Source organism: Drosophila subpulchrella, chromosome 3R (assembly GCF_014743375.2).
Source record: "Drosophila subpulchrella strain 33 F10 #4 breed RU33 chromosome 3R, RU_Dsub_v1.1 Primary Assembly, whole genome shotgun sequence".
NCBI classification, from domain to species: domain Eukaryota; kingdom Metazoa; phylum Arthropoda; class Insecta; order Diptera; family Drosophilidae; genus Drosophila; species Drosophila subpulchrella.
The window spans coordinates 11,229,855-11,245,509 of record NC_050609.1 but is presented as its reverse complement, the minus strand read 5'-3'; the positions used below and the strand labels follow the sequence as shown (position 1 = coordinate 11,245,509).

At 40.4% G+C, this 15,655-nt stretch overlaps 3 protein-coding genes across 9 annotated transcripts in view; 2 read left to right on the top strand and 1 right to left on the bottom strand.

The window, feature by feature from the left end:
- Positions 1-15,655, top strand: part of LOC119550036 (furin-like protease 1) — a 141,945-nt gene that overhangs the window by 97,985 nt on the left and 28,305 nt on the right. The gene's annotated exons all lie outside the window — the stretch shown is intronic.
- Positions 772-1,614, bottom strand: LOC119550122 (pre-mRNA 3' end processing protein WDR33). The gene is made up of 2 exons (XM_037858609.1): positions 1,590-1,614; positions 772-1,526 (listed from the first exon to the last, which is right to left on the bottom strand). Exons 1-2 carry the CDS (start codon positions 1,612-1,614, stop codon positions 772-774), a joined length of 780 nt encoding a protein of 259 aa, XP_037714537.1.
- On the top strand, positions 2,501-4,213 carry LOC119550113 (leucine-rich repeat transmembrane neuronal protein 1). The gene has a single exon (XM_037858598.1). The coding sequence runs from the start codon at positions 2,615-2,617 to the stop codon at positions 4,028-4,030; it is 1,416 nt and encodes a 471-aa protein (XP_037714526.1). The 5' UTR covers positions 2,501-2,614; the 3' UTR covers positions 4,031-4,213.

Here is a 15,655-nt window from a genome sequence, read left to right as displayed (position 1 = left end):
ATGTGGGTGTCACTGGAACCATTTACCAAATGAGCAACAGAGATGGCAATCGTTTCAGGTGCCGCCGTCAATGGGGCTACAGAAAACAAAAAAAAAAAAAAACTGAAATACAAATAATAAAAAACGCTCTATTTGCAACCCCTAGATTTGGTGCCAAGTGATATTAAAATCCATGTAAATTACACACAATCATCGTTGTGCTTACGTCTGCATGTGTGCTAGCGTGCCATAAAATGACACCAAACACGAGCATTCCGCTAGACCTTTTATGGCCTGACCACAACGCCAACGTTTGACACAATCGTTACAATGGATACGTAGATATAGTACCGCAGATAATGCCAGCGACGTGCTGTCTTCAAAGTACAAGTGTACCGGCCACATGGATACTATATACGGTCGTATATGCCGTAATCATAGATAAGAGGATGTCCCATAATGGAGACTAAAGTTAAGCCGAATGGGATACATGATACATGCGATTAGACCATACGCACGATGTATATAATAGCAGACTACATCCTGTGAGCTATAGTACTTAAAATAACTAAAGATAACATAGAAAATTATAAGTTTCTCTAAACAAAATACAAGCCAAACACTGTCAAAATTATTTCTTTTATATCTTAGCCTTTTGTTTTGTTATTTTGTAACTTTTTCTAAAATTACTGTAAATCTTTTACCATTTTTAGGTTAGGAACTTCTGTTTTGACCAGCTTAAATCAAAAATTCAATGGTTCAAATTTATATTCCATTTATTTATTTCTCTGTTTAACTTTGATAACCACCGGAAAAGGGAGTGTTGTACTGGGGCTTGTTGTTGCTGCTGCCGGTTTGGGTATACCAAATGCTCTGAGGCTTTTGAGCTGAAATAACGCCCGATTCGCCGGCAGGACCTCGAGGACCCCTTGGACCCGGGGGTCCAGATGGACCCCGAGGACCTGGTGGTCCGGGTGGACCAGGAGGACCGGGCACTGGAATGGGAATGTAGGCAGTGGCAGGTGGCAAAGGCTCCTCCTTCTCAGCGGCATTGTTTTCTCCTCCAAGATTTGTGGGAAGCAGATTCAGACCAGGAAAGTTAAAACCCGACTGTCCTTGAACATTGAAACCCAATTGGACACGGGGCACCATCACGAAAGATAGAGCATTTCCTTGGTTTTGGTTGATGGCATTCTTGTTCGAGATTATCTGAGGACCATAGGCCACGGGATAAGCAGCCACTTGGGGAACCACGTACTTCACATTCTGATCATTGACCATGGGAATAGCATTTGAGTAGAGGTAATCGGGTACCTTGCGGCTGTCCTTATCCGGTTCGGGATCCATTACTTCCTCCCTGATCTGCGGTTCGTGGAAGGTGGGCTCCTGGTCATCGGATCTAGCCATGGACTCTCCAGGGGAATAGATCAGAATTTGGGGGCCCATTGGTTCCTCCATATCCACATCAAAACCGCTGCGTCCAGATCCAAGAACCCTTTGCAGGTTGGGAATACGCGCCTGACTGCCACAAACCAGGCCTAAGATCACTGGATACATACGGATATTTATAAGTATTCTGGCAGATATGTTAGAAATCTCTTTGTTCTTACCCAATATTTGCACTCTGCGATTCATTTTAGTCGACTGTTGATTCTTCAATTTCTGCCTGCCACTTTTATACCCAAGTTTTTCACTAAGATAAGATCTGCAGAAAGGTTCTTGGTAATGGGCAAGTTCAGTCAACTTGTCGGCATCTCGTTGGTAATCAATTTTAACTGCCCAGTTTAAGTGGGTCAGCATACTAAACTGGTTCGGTTAATCGGGGATCTTAGGCAGTGAGTCATTGGGTGCGGTTTTGCAAAACAAACGATCATAGAAGGGCAGATGGAACCCTTTTCTTTTAGGGTTTGATATATTACAATTACTTTTTTACATGCTGGTGTTTGGGTTATCGCATTCCACTTTATAACTTTTAAGCGCCCAAAGTACTAATTGAAGATCTTATATTTTACAGTTGATTAAAGATAGTTTGCTTTAAAAATTTGTTGATGTAAAAATATCTTTCTCCTTAGCAATACATTTATAAATTCCATATAATTACCTAACTCTTGATGCATTCCCATTTTTTGTTTGTTTTCCATTTCCTACTTTAAAAAACATTCATATTCATCAGTCAGACGTGGGCAGTCCAAATTATGGAATGCAAGAGTGCAGAAAACCCAGTATAAGTACATATATGTAGTAAAAATAGTTTGTCGCACGAGAACGAAATTGAAAGTTCAGCATGAAACATTTTGGAATAGAAACCGGGCAGGGGTTTAATTGAATTAAATCAAAAACAACTGCCATGCGAACCCCTTTTGCGTTGCCATGTACATATGTATCTGCTTGCTGCTGCTTAGCTGGCTCTGCTGATCCGATTGAATTGAAGCACCCGCATCCGCATTTGGGGTCGCATAGAACATTTCGGTTTCGGAATTCAGATTTTTAGATCTCCGGATCTCCGGTGGATCGAATGGTCAAAGCAGTTCAGCCAGTTGCGCCGTGGCGAGCGCTTCGTTGGCGGCTCCCGAGCGAAAGGATCGCAACTCGGGAGTCCTGAAACAAATCGGTGTTCGCGAAAAATCCGTATATCATGGCGGTACAGTGGTGGCTGCTTTTCGTGGGGGCAGTTCTGGTCTTACCGCCCAGTTACCACTTGGCCACGCCCTCCGGCGGCAGCGGTCAGTTGCGCCGCCTTTGGCTGCAGGATCATTGCAGTGCGGGTATTTGTACCAATGTGGTGATCGGTCGCAGTGACTATGTGATCCTATCACAGTCACCCATTTCGGGCACCACAATGCTCACCTTTCTAAACTCGAGCATTGCCAAGATACCGCACCTGTTGTTCGATACTTTTCCGGATCTGCAAGTGCTGCGCATGGAGAACTGTTCGCTGGAGACCTTCGAGAAACCGCAGTTCGAGGGTGCCAGCAATCTGATGAGCTTGTTTCTGGGACATAATCGATTGAAGGATATACCCAAGAATATATTCTTGGGGGCCGACAATCTGGCCACCTTGCACCTGCAGGGAAATCAATTGAAGCAGTTGGGAAATCACAGTTTCCATGCCTTGAAAGAGGTGAAGGAACTCTCACTGGCGGAAAATCAACTGGAGCAGATTTCTCTCGGAGTTTTCACTGGCATGCGAAAACTATTGGATCTAAATTTAGCTGGCAATCGATTGGAGGCTCTGCCAAGAGGCATCTTCGATCGGAATTTGAATCTAACCAAGTTAAACCTGGCCAGGAATCGGTTTACCGCCTTCGAATCGGAACTTTTGAAGCTACAGCCCGTTTTCACTCAGCTGGATATTTCTGGAAATATCTTCCAAGAGCTGACACTCAACTTCAGTTCGCTGGACGTGGCCATAGCTCATAGTTGCGATTTGAGGAGGCTAACCGTTTACGGAGTGGTTCATGAACTCGATTTGCATAATAACTCGCTGAGGGAAATGCCGCACATTCCGCTGGCCGCCAATGTGAGCAGTTTGGATTTGTCGCAAAATCCATTGGGGAATCTTCAGGGGAATCCCCTGCGGAGATTCACCTCTCTGCTGCGTTTAAATCTTTCGACGACCAGTGCCCACGAGCTACCCGAGGGATTGTTCAAGAAACAGAGCCATCTGCAAATGCTGGATATATCGGGAAATTCCATATACTCGTTGAAGATCACAATCTTTGACAGTTTGAAGGCGCTGCAGTATTTCTACTTTCAGCAGAACAACTGGAACTGCGATTTCCTGCAACTGCTAATGAGTTCGTTTGTGAAACGCAAGGATATATCCTTTATGGAGGATATAACTGCTCCCGAACTGGTGGATGATTATGTGGATGGCATTGCCTGTTGGTATGAGAGCGATAAGCAGTCCAAGAAGTGTGAATCTGGTGGATCGGATGCTGCCATGGAGCTATCGGTGGTGCGAAATGAGATCAAGACCTTTACAGAGTTGGTGGAGAAGAAGTTCATCAAGGTCTATCGTATGTTGGAGGAGCTGAAAATGAAGCTATAACCGGGATCGAATTAAATTCCTAACCATATTTATCAAAACATATTTAACCCACATATTTAACCAACTATTTAATCATATATTATAACCGTATTTTAAGTTATTTGACACACGAAAGCAACAAATGGATATTTTAAGATATTTTACTAGAACCAATAAAGCACCACTTGGAACTCTAGGTAAAAATCAATGTGTTTGACTATAAAATATAGGCTCAAATTAATAAATTAAAGAGGTGATAAAATTGAGGTGATAGCCAAAACAAAAATGGTTAGAAAGATTTAATATATGCCATAGATTTATTTGTTTAGCCTCTTCTAATAACCACAATATAAAACTCTCTCTTTTTTCCATTTAAAAATCAGTTTCGCTCTACCAAAAATGTTTTCCGCCGCACATATTTAAAATTCCTTTGTGCATAAACGTGAAAACAGTTTATCAGACGATAAATCCCAGGCTTCATGACCAGCTCAAAAATCGCATTAAAAAAAATTCGCTAACGCTCAATTTAATGCCATAAATATTTTATGCAAAACACAAGCGTGCGAGTCAGAAAAAATATTTATGGCATAACAAAATATTTTTTATTAAATGAATCTTATCGGCGTAATCGTGCACAGAGGAGACAGACGCACTTGAAAACCGACAAAACTTAATTAAATGCAGGCACCCAGGGATGCCCACAAATAAACACACGCCAATGGAATTTTTTATACGGTCTGGCAGCGTCAATTGAACACTGCGATGATAATAATAAATACATTTTGTAAATATATTTTTTTTCCCCGGGACTATTTAAGAGTTTGTTCGGAACTGTGGCAAATAAACAAACACAGTCGTCGCACATGGGAATACCATTAAAATATGGCTTACAGTTGATTGGGCTGAAAAGTGCGGTAGGCAAATTTTTTGCCAACTGCCAACGGATATCAAGTTGTGGGTACATATTTGTGGAAATAAATGTTGGTTGAAAACTTGGCGAACAGTGTCAGGCGATAGTGCGGGATTTATGATGATTTATAGATGAAGTAACCTTTTCGTTATCGAACCTATTCCGTTTCGTGACCGGAAAAGAGCATTTCCAATGAGCATAATTTGCATTTTCAATGCTTTCCGTCTGCCATTTCGTTTTTTGGCCCAATCACAAGCGATAGAAGCTTCTATGCAAAAAAGGCTGGTTAAGATGAAAGGCGCCATAAAGTATGCAGCAGTACATTTTAAAGCTTAAGCCATTAAGGCACAGTCCTATGATCTCCCATCTCCCTCTATTGTGTGCTCTCTGCGCTTCTTCCTCTCGCCCTCTCTGTCGCTCTAAGAGTCTTACTACGCTTGTAAGCAACTTCCGTTTCCGTTATCCGACGCGTCGTTTGTTCTGCCATTGTTGCCATTGCGACTGCCGCTGTTGCTTCCTTTCATCTTTCCCCTGGATTGCCGTAACGTGAGTTTACACTGTCATAAGTGGCGTTTCAAATTTAGATGTATATAAAAAGAATCCTATTTAAGCAAATTACATGTATGTACATTTTAAACATTTAAATCTGTGCTTGTGGCGGTAGAGCGGGGCAGATAAAAACAATTGTATCTCACGGAATACGCTGCCCTATCCATTTACTGAAATTAAATCTTAGTTTTGAAAGAAAAAAAATTTTCTACAATTAAAAAGTAGTTCTGAAATAAATAAAATTAAAGTTGAAATCAGTACTAAATATATGATTTTTTAAGTTTATGGTTTTTCCTTTTATCTACCTTAGACTTACATTTTTCTCTGTGTAACAACGTTAACGTGCTAGCTTTGTGCAACATATGCAGTACACTCCTGATGGCCCTCCACCTCGGTTCGCCTGACTTTGTCTTGTCTTGGGCTCAAATGCTTTTTGGCCAAGTTTATGAAATTGTTGTTTGCAGCTTGTTGCTAATGTTGTTGCTGTTGCTGTTCCGATGCCGCAACTCATTAAGAAAACAAAAGCAAAGTACAAAAGTGGCTCGTTACCTACCACCACCACCACCACCACTTTGTTGTAATTAAGTTGACTTTATTACCCAACAATGTTGTACAAATGCATTTAGCCTTAGTTTTTAGTGCTTTCGAGGTTACCCGCTGGAACCTTAATCGAACTTTCGACCTACCGGAATATTCATTATTTTATGTTGCAATTTTCTTATTACCTTTATTATGGGTAGAGGTGGACCAGCTGTTGAAGCAAAAGTTTGGGCCAAACTTTGGTTAATGGGTCAAGGTAATCAAATGGGGTTGGAGGGATATCCTACCCTTATTTCCTGTCCATCATTCTTGTTTATCCTTCGCCACTTTTGCTTTCTATATTGTATATGTCTGTATTTTCGCCCACCTCATTTACTTAATTTCCTGGCTGTGCTCACGTATCTTCACTCAAATTCCCTTTACGTGCCACAAGTGAAATGCGTGCTTATTTGATTTGTTCAAGTGGATGCCGCCGCCGCTGCCACACAAAAAACGAACAGATAAACATATGTGTGCTCTAGGGACTCGTTCTACGATATTTGCATGCGCTCCACTTGCCAATTTAATTTTGCCAATTTTATTTCACATTATAAGCCAGCAAATCATTCAATTGCTTTTTTCCCATTAGCCATAAACAATGCACACGCTCCACTGCAATTATGTGCGCAATTAGGCGTTGAGGCTAATTTTTATCAAATTTCTCGTTGTCCGTGGTTCACGCAAACACAAATTATATGTAGGGAGATGGCCGGCAGCCGGCACATAAATAAAGCTTAATGGCAAAAACAGTTGGTCAGCCTCCGGGCCCAGTAGTGGGTGGAGAAAGGGGCCGAGGCAGGGGTGGCATTAAATTAAAAATGCGGAAGTCGGAAAAGGGGGGAGTAAAAAATATGTTGCCTACTTTTGTGGGCTGTGCATAATTGGGCAGCATGAATAATATACGAGCGAGTGTTTTGTCTGTGTGTGTGTACGAGTGTGTGTGTGTGCGTGAGTTGCTAGTTTGGTAAACGAGGCGTATGCACAACATGCGTTTGCATAAATTCACGCTTAATTAGGTCTCGCTTCCTCACGCCTCTCTCTGTCTCTTTCACTCCTACCAACAAAACAGGCCGGCCAAGCAAGTTGTAATGCTTCTAATTAGCGGTTGCAAAACGGGCTAAAATTTAATTTAATGGAATATGTGCAAACATATAACTGCCAAAACTACACGTACAAGTGCGTTGCCATTTCAAAGTTTAAAATTAAATTCTAAATCAAATTGTAATGTTGAATCTGAGAGGTTTTAGAGCCACTGGTAAATGGGTCTAGAAGAAGGCTGTACAAAATAAGTTTCTTTTGGAGTTCATCAATGGGACTTCCTAATTTAAAATATAGTATAGCCTACTTTTAGACACCTTTCATATAAATTTAATTTATCAGTACTATAACTTTTACCTGAGCTGTGCTTCCTGGCACCAAAATAATTCCCTCTTGGCTAATTGAAGAACAAAAAATATAATCCCGCACAAATTCAATTTCATTCGCCACCCATTGTTCGTGTGTTGTTTGCGTTTTGCTACCATTATTAACTGGCTTTTTGGCGCAATTAAGCTGACTTGCCCCCCTTTCTCCGGCCAAGAGCGCCCAAAACACACCTGGTTGGCAAACGCGTACGTGTCTTTAGAGCAGTTACGTTTAATTTGCAGCAGGAGCTGCTGGAAGGCAGGAAAAGCTGCAGGAAGGCTGGAGCAACAGGAACCGAAAGCGGAAAGTTACCAAGTATTTGACTGCTAATGCACGCACGTTTCATCCTCGCCGGAGCACCGAGTGGTTTCCTGTTTGTGTGTCGGTGTGTGCCCGTTGTGTTTTACAACTTTTAACCAAATTGTTTAACTAAGTAGTAAAAGCGCATAAAAGCACGTAAGACAAATGTACACAAAACGGCGAAAAGAAACATAAATTCAGGAAGAAAGTAGTTAAAATGAGTGTATACAAAACGGAAAGTTTTCGCAATGAATCATTATTTTGTGGTCCCTTAATAAATAACTTTAAATAAGAGAAGTTTTTGTAATAAGGTGTAAGGTTTTTTGATGATTTTTATCAGAAATTTCTCACTTATCGAAGAAAACACACCTGTTATTAACTACATCTTTATCCACTTTAAAAATGAAAGAACTTCCGATTCCTTCGTTAAGCAGAAAATTGAAATTGAATGATTCATGCAAATAAACCTAGTAATTGAGCTCTAAACAAGGAATGAAAGCACGCCAAGAGAAATGACAAGGATTCTGGAATCTCAACCAGCTATTTGAATCTCCATTTACCATTGCATTTAGTTTTCCCCCTCGGACGAGCAACTGCATTTTACCATGGCCAACTGCAGAGGAGCATTTGTCATTGCAAATTGAATTCAACAGAATAGGGGAGAGGGAGCTAACATGACAAATCATTTGCTTATTATTCCCAGGTCGCTACAGCAGGCTAAAGAGGAAAATGTTATGCATCTGACAGGAAGGGGGGCGCAGTTGGTTGGGGAAAAATCGCCATGGAAAGCCCAGGGAAAACAGAGAAAAAATCAGGAACAGGGAAAGAGATTAGATAATGGTTCGGTTTGGATTTCAGATTTAGCAGGGAACTTTGCTTAAAGCCACGTAACATGATATTGGCAGTTGACCAAGAGGTGGTATTTTTTTTGGGTGGTTCCTTGCGAACCTTTGGAATCTCCGTTGCCAGTACATGCATTCCACTTCAGTGGACAATGTGCCACCTCCACCTTCACCTCCGTATCCACCATCCTCACTAACCATCCATTGCATTGAGCGTTACTCGCATGGAATGCGCAGCTGCACAATTTATAGGATATCTGTTGGAGGCCAACCGGCTGGGTGTTAAGCGGTGTAAAGGGGTCCTGGCTGATAACAAGCTTACTCTGGATATTCCAGACCCACTCTTCGCCTTCGATTGCGTATAAAATCTTATAAATTGCAAATTGAATTTAACGATAAACATCGTTGGGGGCAGCAGCATTGGGCACTGGGCATAGAGCACTGGGCATATTGGAGGGATTCGGTTCATCGTTGGCTCACTTACTTCACTTACTCCACTTGTTCGACTGCCAGGACCTGCAATTGATCCTGATTGGGATTGTCTTGTGCTACTTGTGCTGCAGATACACACAAAGCACTTAAGATATTGCAGGATTGGCCATCGAATTGGTTTCAATTGATATTAACCCTTTTTGGGCTGCAATTTACACAGGCATTAATATCTAAATTGAATAAATTAAATGAACCAGCTAAGGAAATTCGCCATTCTTACCTAACAGATGTTTATTAATATTATATCTAATTGAAATGCTTCTCTAAATAAAATGTACCTTTAGAAACCCCTACTTACATTCTTAAAGTAACTGTCTAACTCATTATTTTCTTCCTCTCCTTACAGGTAAACACAATCTCAACCTTAACAAATTACCAAGCGTAAGTCTTGAAAGACGTAAGCAACGGACAACTATATTTCCCATTCAATCATCATCTGTCTGCCAGACTTCATCATCTGAGCCCTTGTCTAGACTCTCTTAACTCATTTGCCACTCAAAGTCTGGCGGGGGACTGGGGGATTCCCCAGCTACGCATTATGTGTTCAACTTTTACAGCTCCCACATGTAACTTCCTCTTTGCCTCGTCCCCTTTGCCCCAACTGCCACTACCACTTTGCAATTATGTAGCAGGAAACACAGCTCACAGCCCAAACCCCGCAAAACTTGCTTCATAATTTATAAGTCAGCCGAAAAAATACAAGAACACAACACAAAAGGTCCAAAGACCAGACAGCGTGGCGACGACAATGACGATGGCAAACGATTTCCAACAGCTGGAAAAAAGGGGTAACAACTACAATAACAGGGTAAATACAAAAAAAAGGAGTTCCAAGGGAAAATTAAGGAGAAGACTATGGAATACCTTTAAATCCAGTATCAGGGAAGAAAAATATTTTTTTTTTGTGTCTTTATAGGAGTATAATATGTGGTATACGTAATATTTTAACAATTTTTTATTTTTGCCTATTTCTTTTTTATTCAAAACAATTAAAATCTAACCTTTCTAAGAGTTGAACATGTCGTATACGTAATATTTGAAAAACTTAGTATTTATTTATATTGCGTTTTTCAAAGACGGAATATTTTTTAATCATACAATTTATTTAAATTACTTTGTTTTTGAAATTTTTTTTAAAACTTTAGAATTTTTATTATTGAACAAAAATAAATTTCGTTGTTGTTTTCATTTAATCAACAAATTTACCGATTATACAGTTTAATACCCTTTAGTTTGGTTATATGGTTAAGGGAAAACGTTTTCTGGCAGCCAAAAGTCAAAAACTAAATGCCTTTTGTTTGAGTCCAATGCGCCATGTGTCCTTTACGGTTAGGAGTTTGTTGCTCTGTGTCCGCGTAAGTGTGTGTGTGTAAGGATCTGCTGGTGTGTGTATGCGTTACTGCTGCTCTTGCCCCATGGGTTTTTGTCTCATTGCACGCTCTACGATTTAACCTTTTTTCTCCTCTTGGCCATATTGTTGCTGGCCATTTTCTTGTTCCCGCTGCGATGGCTGTTGTTATTGTTGCTAGTATTGTTGCTGTCGTGCGAGCATAAATAATTCAGAAAACACACACACACAGACAGACGCACACGCACACACAGAGGAAGTTTTGGACATCGATACAGTTGGCCTTTCATTGTTGCCTTTGGCTTTTTTCATGCCTACTTTTATGGCGCTATTGTTAAACAAAAGTCAAGGGAATTGTTGACAGGAAGAGGGGAAGTGGGCTAAATGATTTGTTGACTGCTTCGATTTTGGCTTTTTATTTAATAAAGATATCTGTAGACTTGACTCAAAAGGAGCTGGTCCACAGCAAATGCTTAAAAAAATATTAATTCCTTTTCAATTTGTTTTAAAAGGTATTTAAAGTGATTTTAATTTACCATATTTAATGTTTTCAATCTGTTTTTTAATTAAAGAGTTCTCTTAGATTTGGTTTAAGGCCTGCTAACATGTTTTTCAATTCTTGGAAACTCTTTAAGCTGCTTGTGGAATTTTTCCTGGTTAGGCAAAAAATATAAAATGAAATTCATTTTCGCATATTTGAAATACTTGGTGAAATTCATCCAAAGTTGCTCAGCTCAACTTGGCCACATAAATTTCTGCCAGTTTTTCGCCTTATGATTTATACACTCTAGCCTGGGACCACCTTTCCCCCTTTCTCTTCCCACGCTCTTGTTCTACATAGCAATTATTTGGAAGCCAGTTTTTGGCACTCACACACATCCAAACCACCACCACCACCACCACCCACACATACTCGCCTAAGCGATTTCTCAATTTGCATATGTTTCGCACACACACACGCCCGCATTCTGAAGGACTCTGCTGCTCGCTCACTCTCTCGTGGGACCCTTGAGTTGGCCAGGCTGTGGCAGTCAATTTGTTAAATAAATTGAATTATGTTACAGTTTCCCAATTTTTTTTTTGTTCTTTTGGGTCTCCAGTTTCGGCACTCGAGTTGACCTTTTTTGGGGGGTTCTAATAGAATTACATATGCGCCCAGTTTGATGACCAAATTCGAAACGATATCTCCGGGGCTTCATCATTCTGTTGCGAATTTATAACTAATTAAAATGTTACCCTTGGCGCACTTCCTTTCCGACAACCGACAACCGGAAACAAATAAACAAAAGAGTAAACCCAACAGAAAACGGAAATTCTTATCGTTCAAATAATTCATTTTGCAAGAAAAAATAATTTTTTTGGGGGGCAGGCGGAAAAAAAAACAAAACGGAAACTGTGGCCCGACCTAAAATAAATATCCAGAGATATTAAAATTTTGGGCAAACCATTTTTAATGTGAATGCCTCGCATCTCTCGCGGCTTTTTCTTTGTAAGCCAACACATGCAGAGCATAATTAATAATGAGAGCGTAGTAGCAGGAAAGCGAAGCAGAAAGCGGAAATCCAATTAACATTTTTTCGGTTACTTCCGTTTCCTGTCCAAATTTAATTCTGGGAATTTTCACAAAACACAACAGAGTAACAAAATTAATTAAATTGTAATTTTTTGTTGTGCTCCTAGGGCACAACGTGTGGTATACTTAATGTGCCTGCGTGCAAGCTCATTTTGCTTGGATTTTAGTGCATTGGGATGGGTCGTAAAATCTATCCTATCCACATTCTTTGCCCCCGAAGCGATAAAGCCAATTGACAAACTTGGTCCACGCTGACGTCTTCCATTTTTTATCACCACTCCAGGGCCATTAACGCTTCATGGAGCGTTTCCAGTACGGTTTGACTAATTAGATTTGTGAGCAAGTAGATGGTATATTTACTTATGTGTGGGGGTAGTCAAGTGTCACTCCCGAATGGCGTCCATAAAACGTAAGCGTAATAAACCTTTATTCTACTTTGTGTTTTCTCCCTTCACTTTGCCTGACTTTTGGGGGAAAGTGAAAGCATCGCTAATGGAAATTAATATATGGCCAAGAAAGAATGGCCGGGAGTCCGTGTTAGTGGCATAGTTAGGAGTTGGCTAGGCAAGACCGTAAATGTTGGACAGTTCAGTTAACTAGGCATATTCGTAAGTAACTTAATTAGGTTGCAGGTGAAGTTGCCGCAACAAGTTATGTTATGATGGATTTTTCTTGTCCTTGGGAAAGCCAACCGTTCATAAAGTTTTCTTAATTAAAGATTTTATGAGTTTCTTTAATTTGACAGATCCAAGAAAACCTGATTCATCAATTAAGCAGCAAAACAATATAGCTGGAGAACAAGTCTTTGAAGTGTTATTAATTGTTTCTTTTAATCTTGTGCAATTAATATAATATTATGGAATCCAAAAACTAACTGAAAAAATATTTTCATTTTAAATGAATTCATTTTCAAAGCACTCTGTTATGCTTGTGAATTCCAAACTAGGCAAAGGTGCGGATTTTTTCGGAACTGCTTGTTTTATGTATTCTTTGAAGAGTGGTCTTCATCCACCAATAATACCCAACCAAAGCTAGCCACACAATTCGGCCTGATATGTTTACCTTTCATCGAATGCACCATGAGATCCAACAGCACCCCAAAAAAAACGGCCGCCAAAAAAAATACAGACCGGATCAGAAAAGAGGACTGTTAAAACCGCTGTTGAAAAGCGACTTTCAATTAATATACAGTCGAGGAGGAGAGAAAAATTCACAGACATTTTCCCGCTCCCACATTCCGCCGCTTTCGGCGGCTCAATTCGGTGAACCTTAACGGGCAATAACGAGCAAAAGCCACAGGCCAAACACGCACTTGGATATGGCTTTACACTGTGAGAAAACCTTTAATAAATTCGGAATTTATAATATTATAAATTCATTTACCATGAATTTTTTGCCTATCTCAAACTTCTTTTCTTCAAACTTCTTTTGAGCAAACTATTGCTTTTTCTTACAATATTAATTTGTATCAATCCCAAATTTCTTCCAAGTGCATTATATGCTCCCTACCCACTGGCCATCACACTTTTTTGTTTAATCCCCAGCAGACATTTTTAAAAATACATTCAATGAGCAGCGGAAAGAAAAAATAACTTTGTCTCGCCCTCACACGCACTCTTGACCCGAGGGACTCGTAAATTGTGCAATTTCTTCATTGTTGCTAATTTATATGACACGCCCGAGTGCCGGCGAGCATTAAACCGAGAGGCCAATAGAGTGGGCGAGAGAAAAAGGACGAGAGATCAGCAGGACGAGCGCTAATCCAAAGCAAATAATGCGTTCCATAGCGTCAGGCGTCGAGGTAAAAATTGTTTCATGGCCAAAAGCCAGTCGGAACAGGAGAAACGGAAACAGGAGAATACAAGTGAGAGTGGGTGGATAAAAAAAAAAGAAAAACCAACCAAACAAAAGGAAATAAACCGAAGCACGTAACTTTTGGTTAACCAAATGGAATATGACGGCTTGGGTCGTTCTGACCCACTCAGCAGCCAGAGAGGAAAGGAGTGGAGTGGGGATCCTCCAGTGGAGATATACCCTTATCCCCAGACACACATACCCTCACCCTCGACCAACCAACCTACCATCCACCGCCCCCTTGGTACCCCCAACAACCCCGACTTGACTGTTGTGTTAGTTCAAATTACCTGAAAGTCCTTTTGGGCTTTTGAGTTGCTACACCCAGCTGCATGGAGCAAAGTAGACCACTGCAATTTGCTGATTTTTGCCAGTACCTGGAATATGAGATTCAAACATATACATATACACGGTCTTAAGTGGAATTAGAGATAGGTGGTGCTGGATTTCGCTTTGTTTGAGGTACATTTAATGCTACACTCTGAATTTGAAATGTAGTTGCAGTGACTTAATTGATAGTAAAGAGAATAGTTAAAGTGTAGCACTATTAACATTAGATGCTGTTTCTTGAACTCCTTATAACACTATAATAACCCATCTAAAGCTTAAACTGCTGAATTTTGTTTTAGAAAAGCTTTTAAAGTACATTTAAATATTTTAAAGTACTTTGTTTAACATTAAAGGACTAACTTATATTTTTGCTTAATATTTTTTTTGCTTAAATGGATCTAAAAGTTCCAAAAGTTTCCTTAGTTCCCTTAAGATTTCCAGCAGCTTGTGCCTGTCGCTTAACCGCAATTATCCTGACCACTGAAACGCAGCCACGTATGACAAACTAATTACTAAGTAGGAGAAATCTAATAACTTTATGGCATTCGCTGGCTGCTCACTTTTTCCCAGCCTTCCAGTTGGTCGGACAATCCGCTTAGGTTCAGTGAAATTTTGTGTGAATTAAGAAATTTTTTATTCTGCTTGTGTGCCCGATAAGAGAGGCTGCTAACAAAGAAAAAATATAAAACTCATTTGGCCATTACATTCGGTGTGTGGATTTTCTATCCTAATCCTGGACCAACTTTGTTGCATTATATCCTGCCAAGTTTTGAAACAAAACGATGTGGAAAAAGCCAAGTTTTTTGCTGCCCAGCTAGATGGATAAAGAAGATGTGGGGAAATGGCTGGCACATTGTGTGCGAAATATATTTTGCATGGCGTTCATTTCTGTGCTCAGCCAAAAGTTGAAAGAATATTTAGTGCCTGGCTATAAACTGAACAATTTGCTGTCAAATTATGCCTTTGAAAGGCACAAGTTGGAGGAGGTATACGAAGTGTCGTAAAAAGCGCATGAAACTGTGGCAAACACTTGAGGCAACACAGAAGCCCCCCAGAAAGTATGCAACATTTTCGGGCATTTTTATGGCTGACAAAGGAAGCAGCTGAGAATGAGGAGGGGACAGGAAGCGAAAGGAGAGGACAGCCGGAAATGAGACGAAAACTGGACACGTTGTTGCAAGCTATTTATTGGACAACAGAGGGGCGGGGCAGGGAAAGGGGCGTGCCAGGGGCAGGAGCACGAGCAGCTGCATCTGCAGAGAAGAGGAGATGCACTTAACATGTGTGAAAAATGCGTTCAAGGCAAAAGCAGCAGCAGAGAAGCAAGCTTGGCCAGGTATTAGAGTGTGTCCTTCTTTACTCTTTACACTTGAAAAAATTATAAACGAAGGGTTTTTGAAAGCTAATATAATGCCAAATAACAAATGATAACAAATTAAACAGCTTATAGCAAAATAGAGATCCC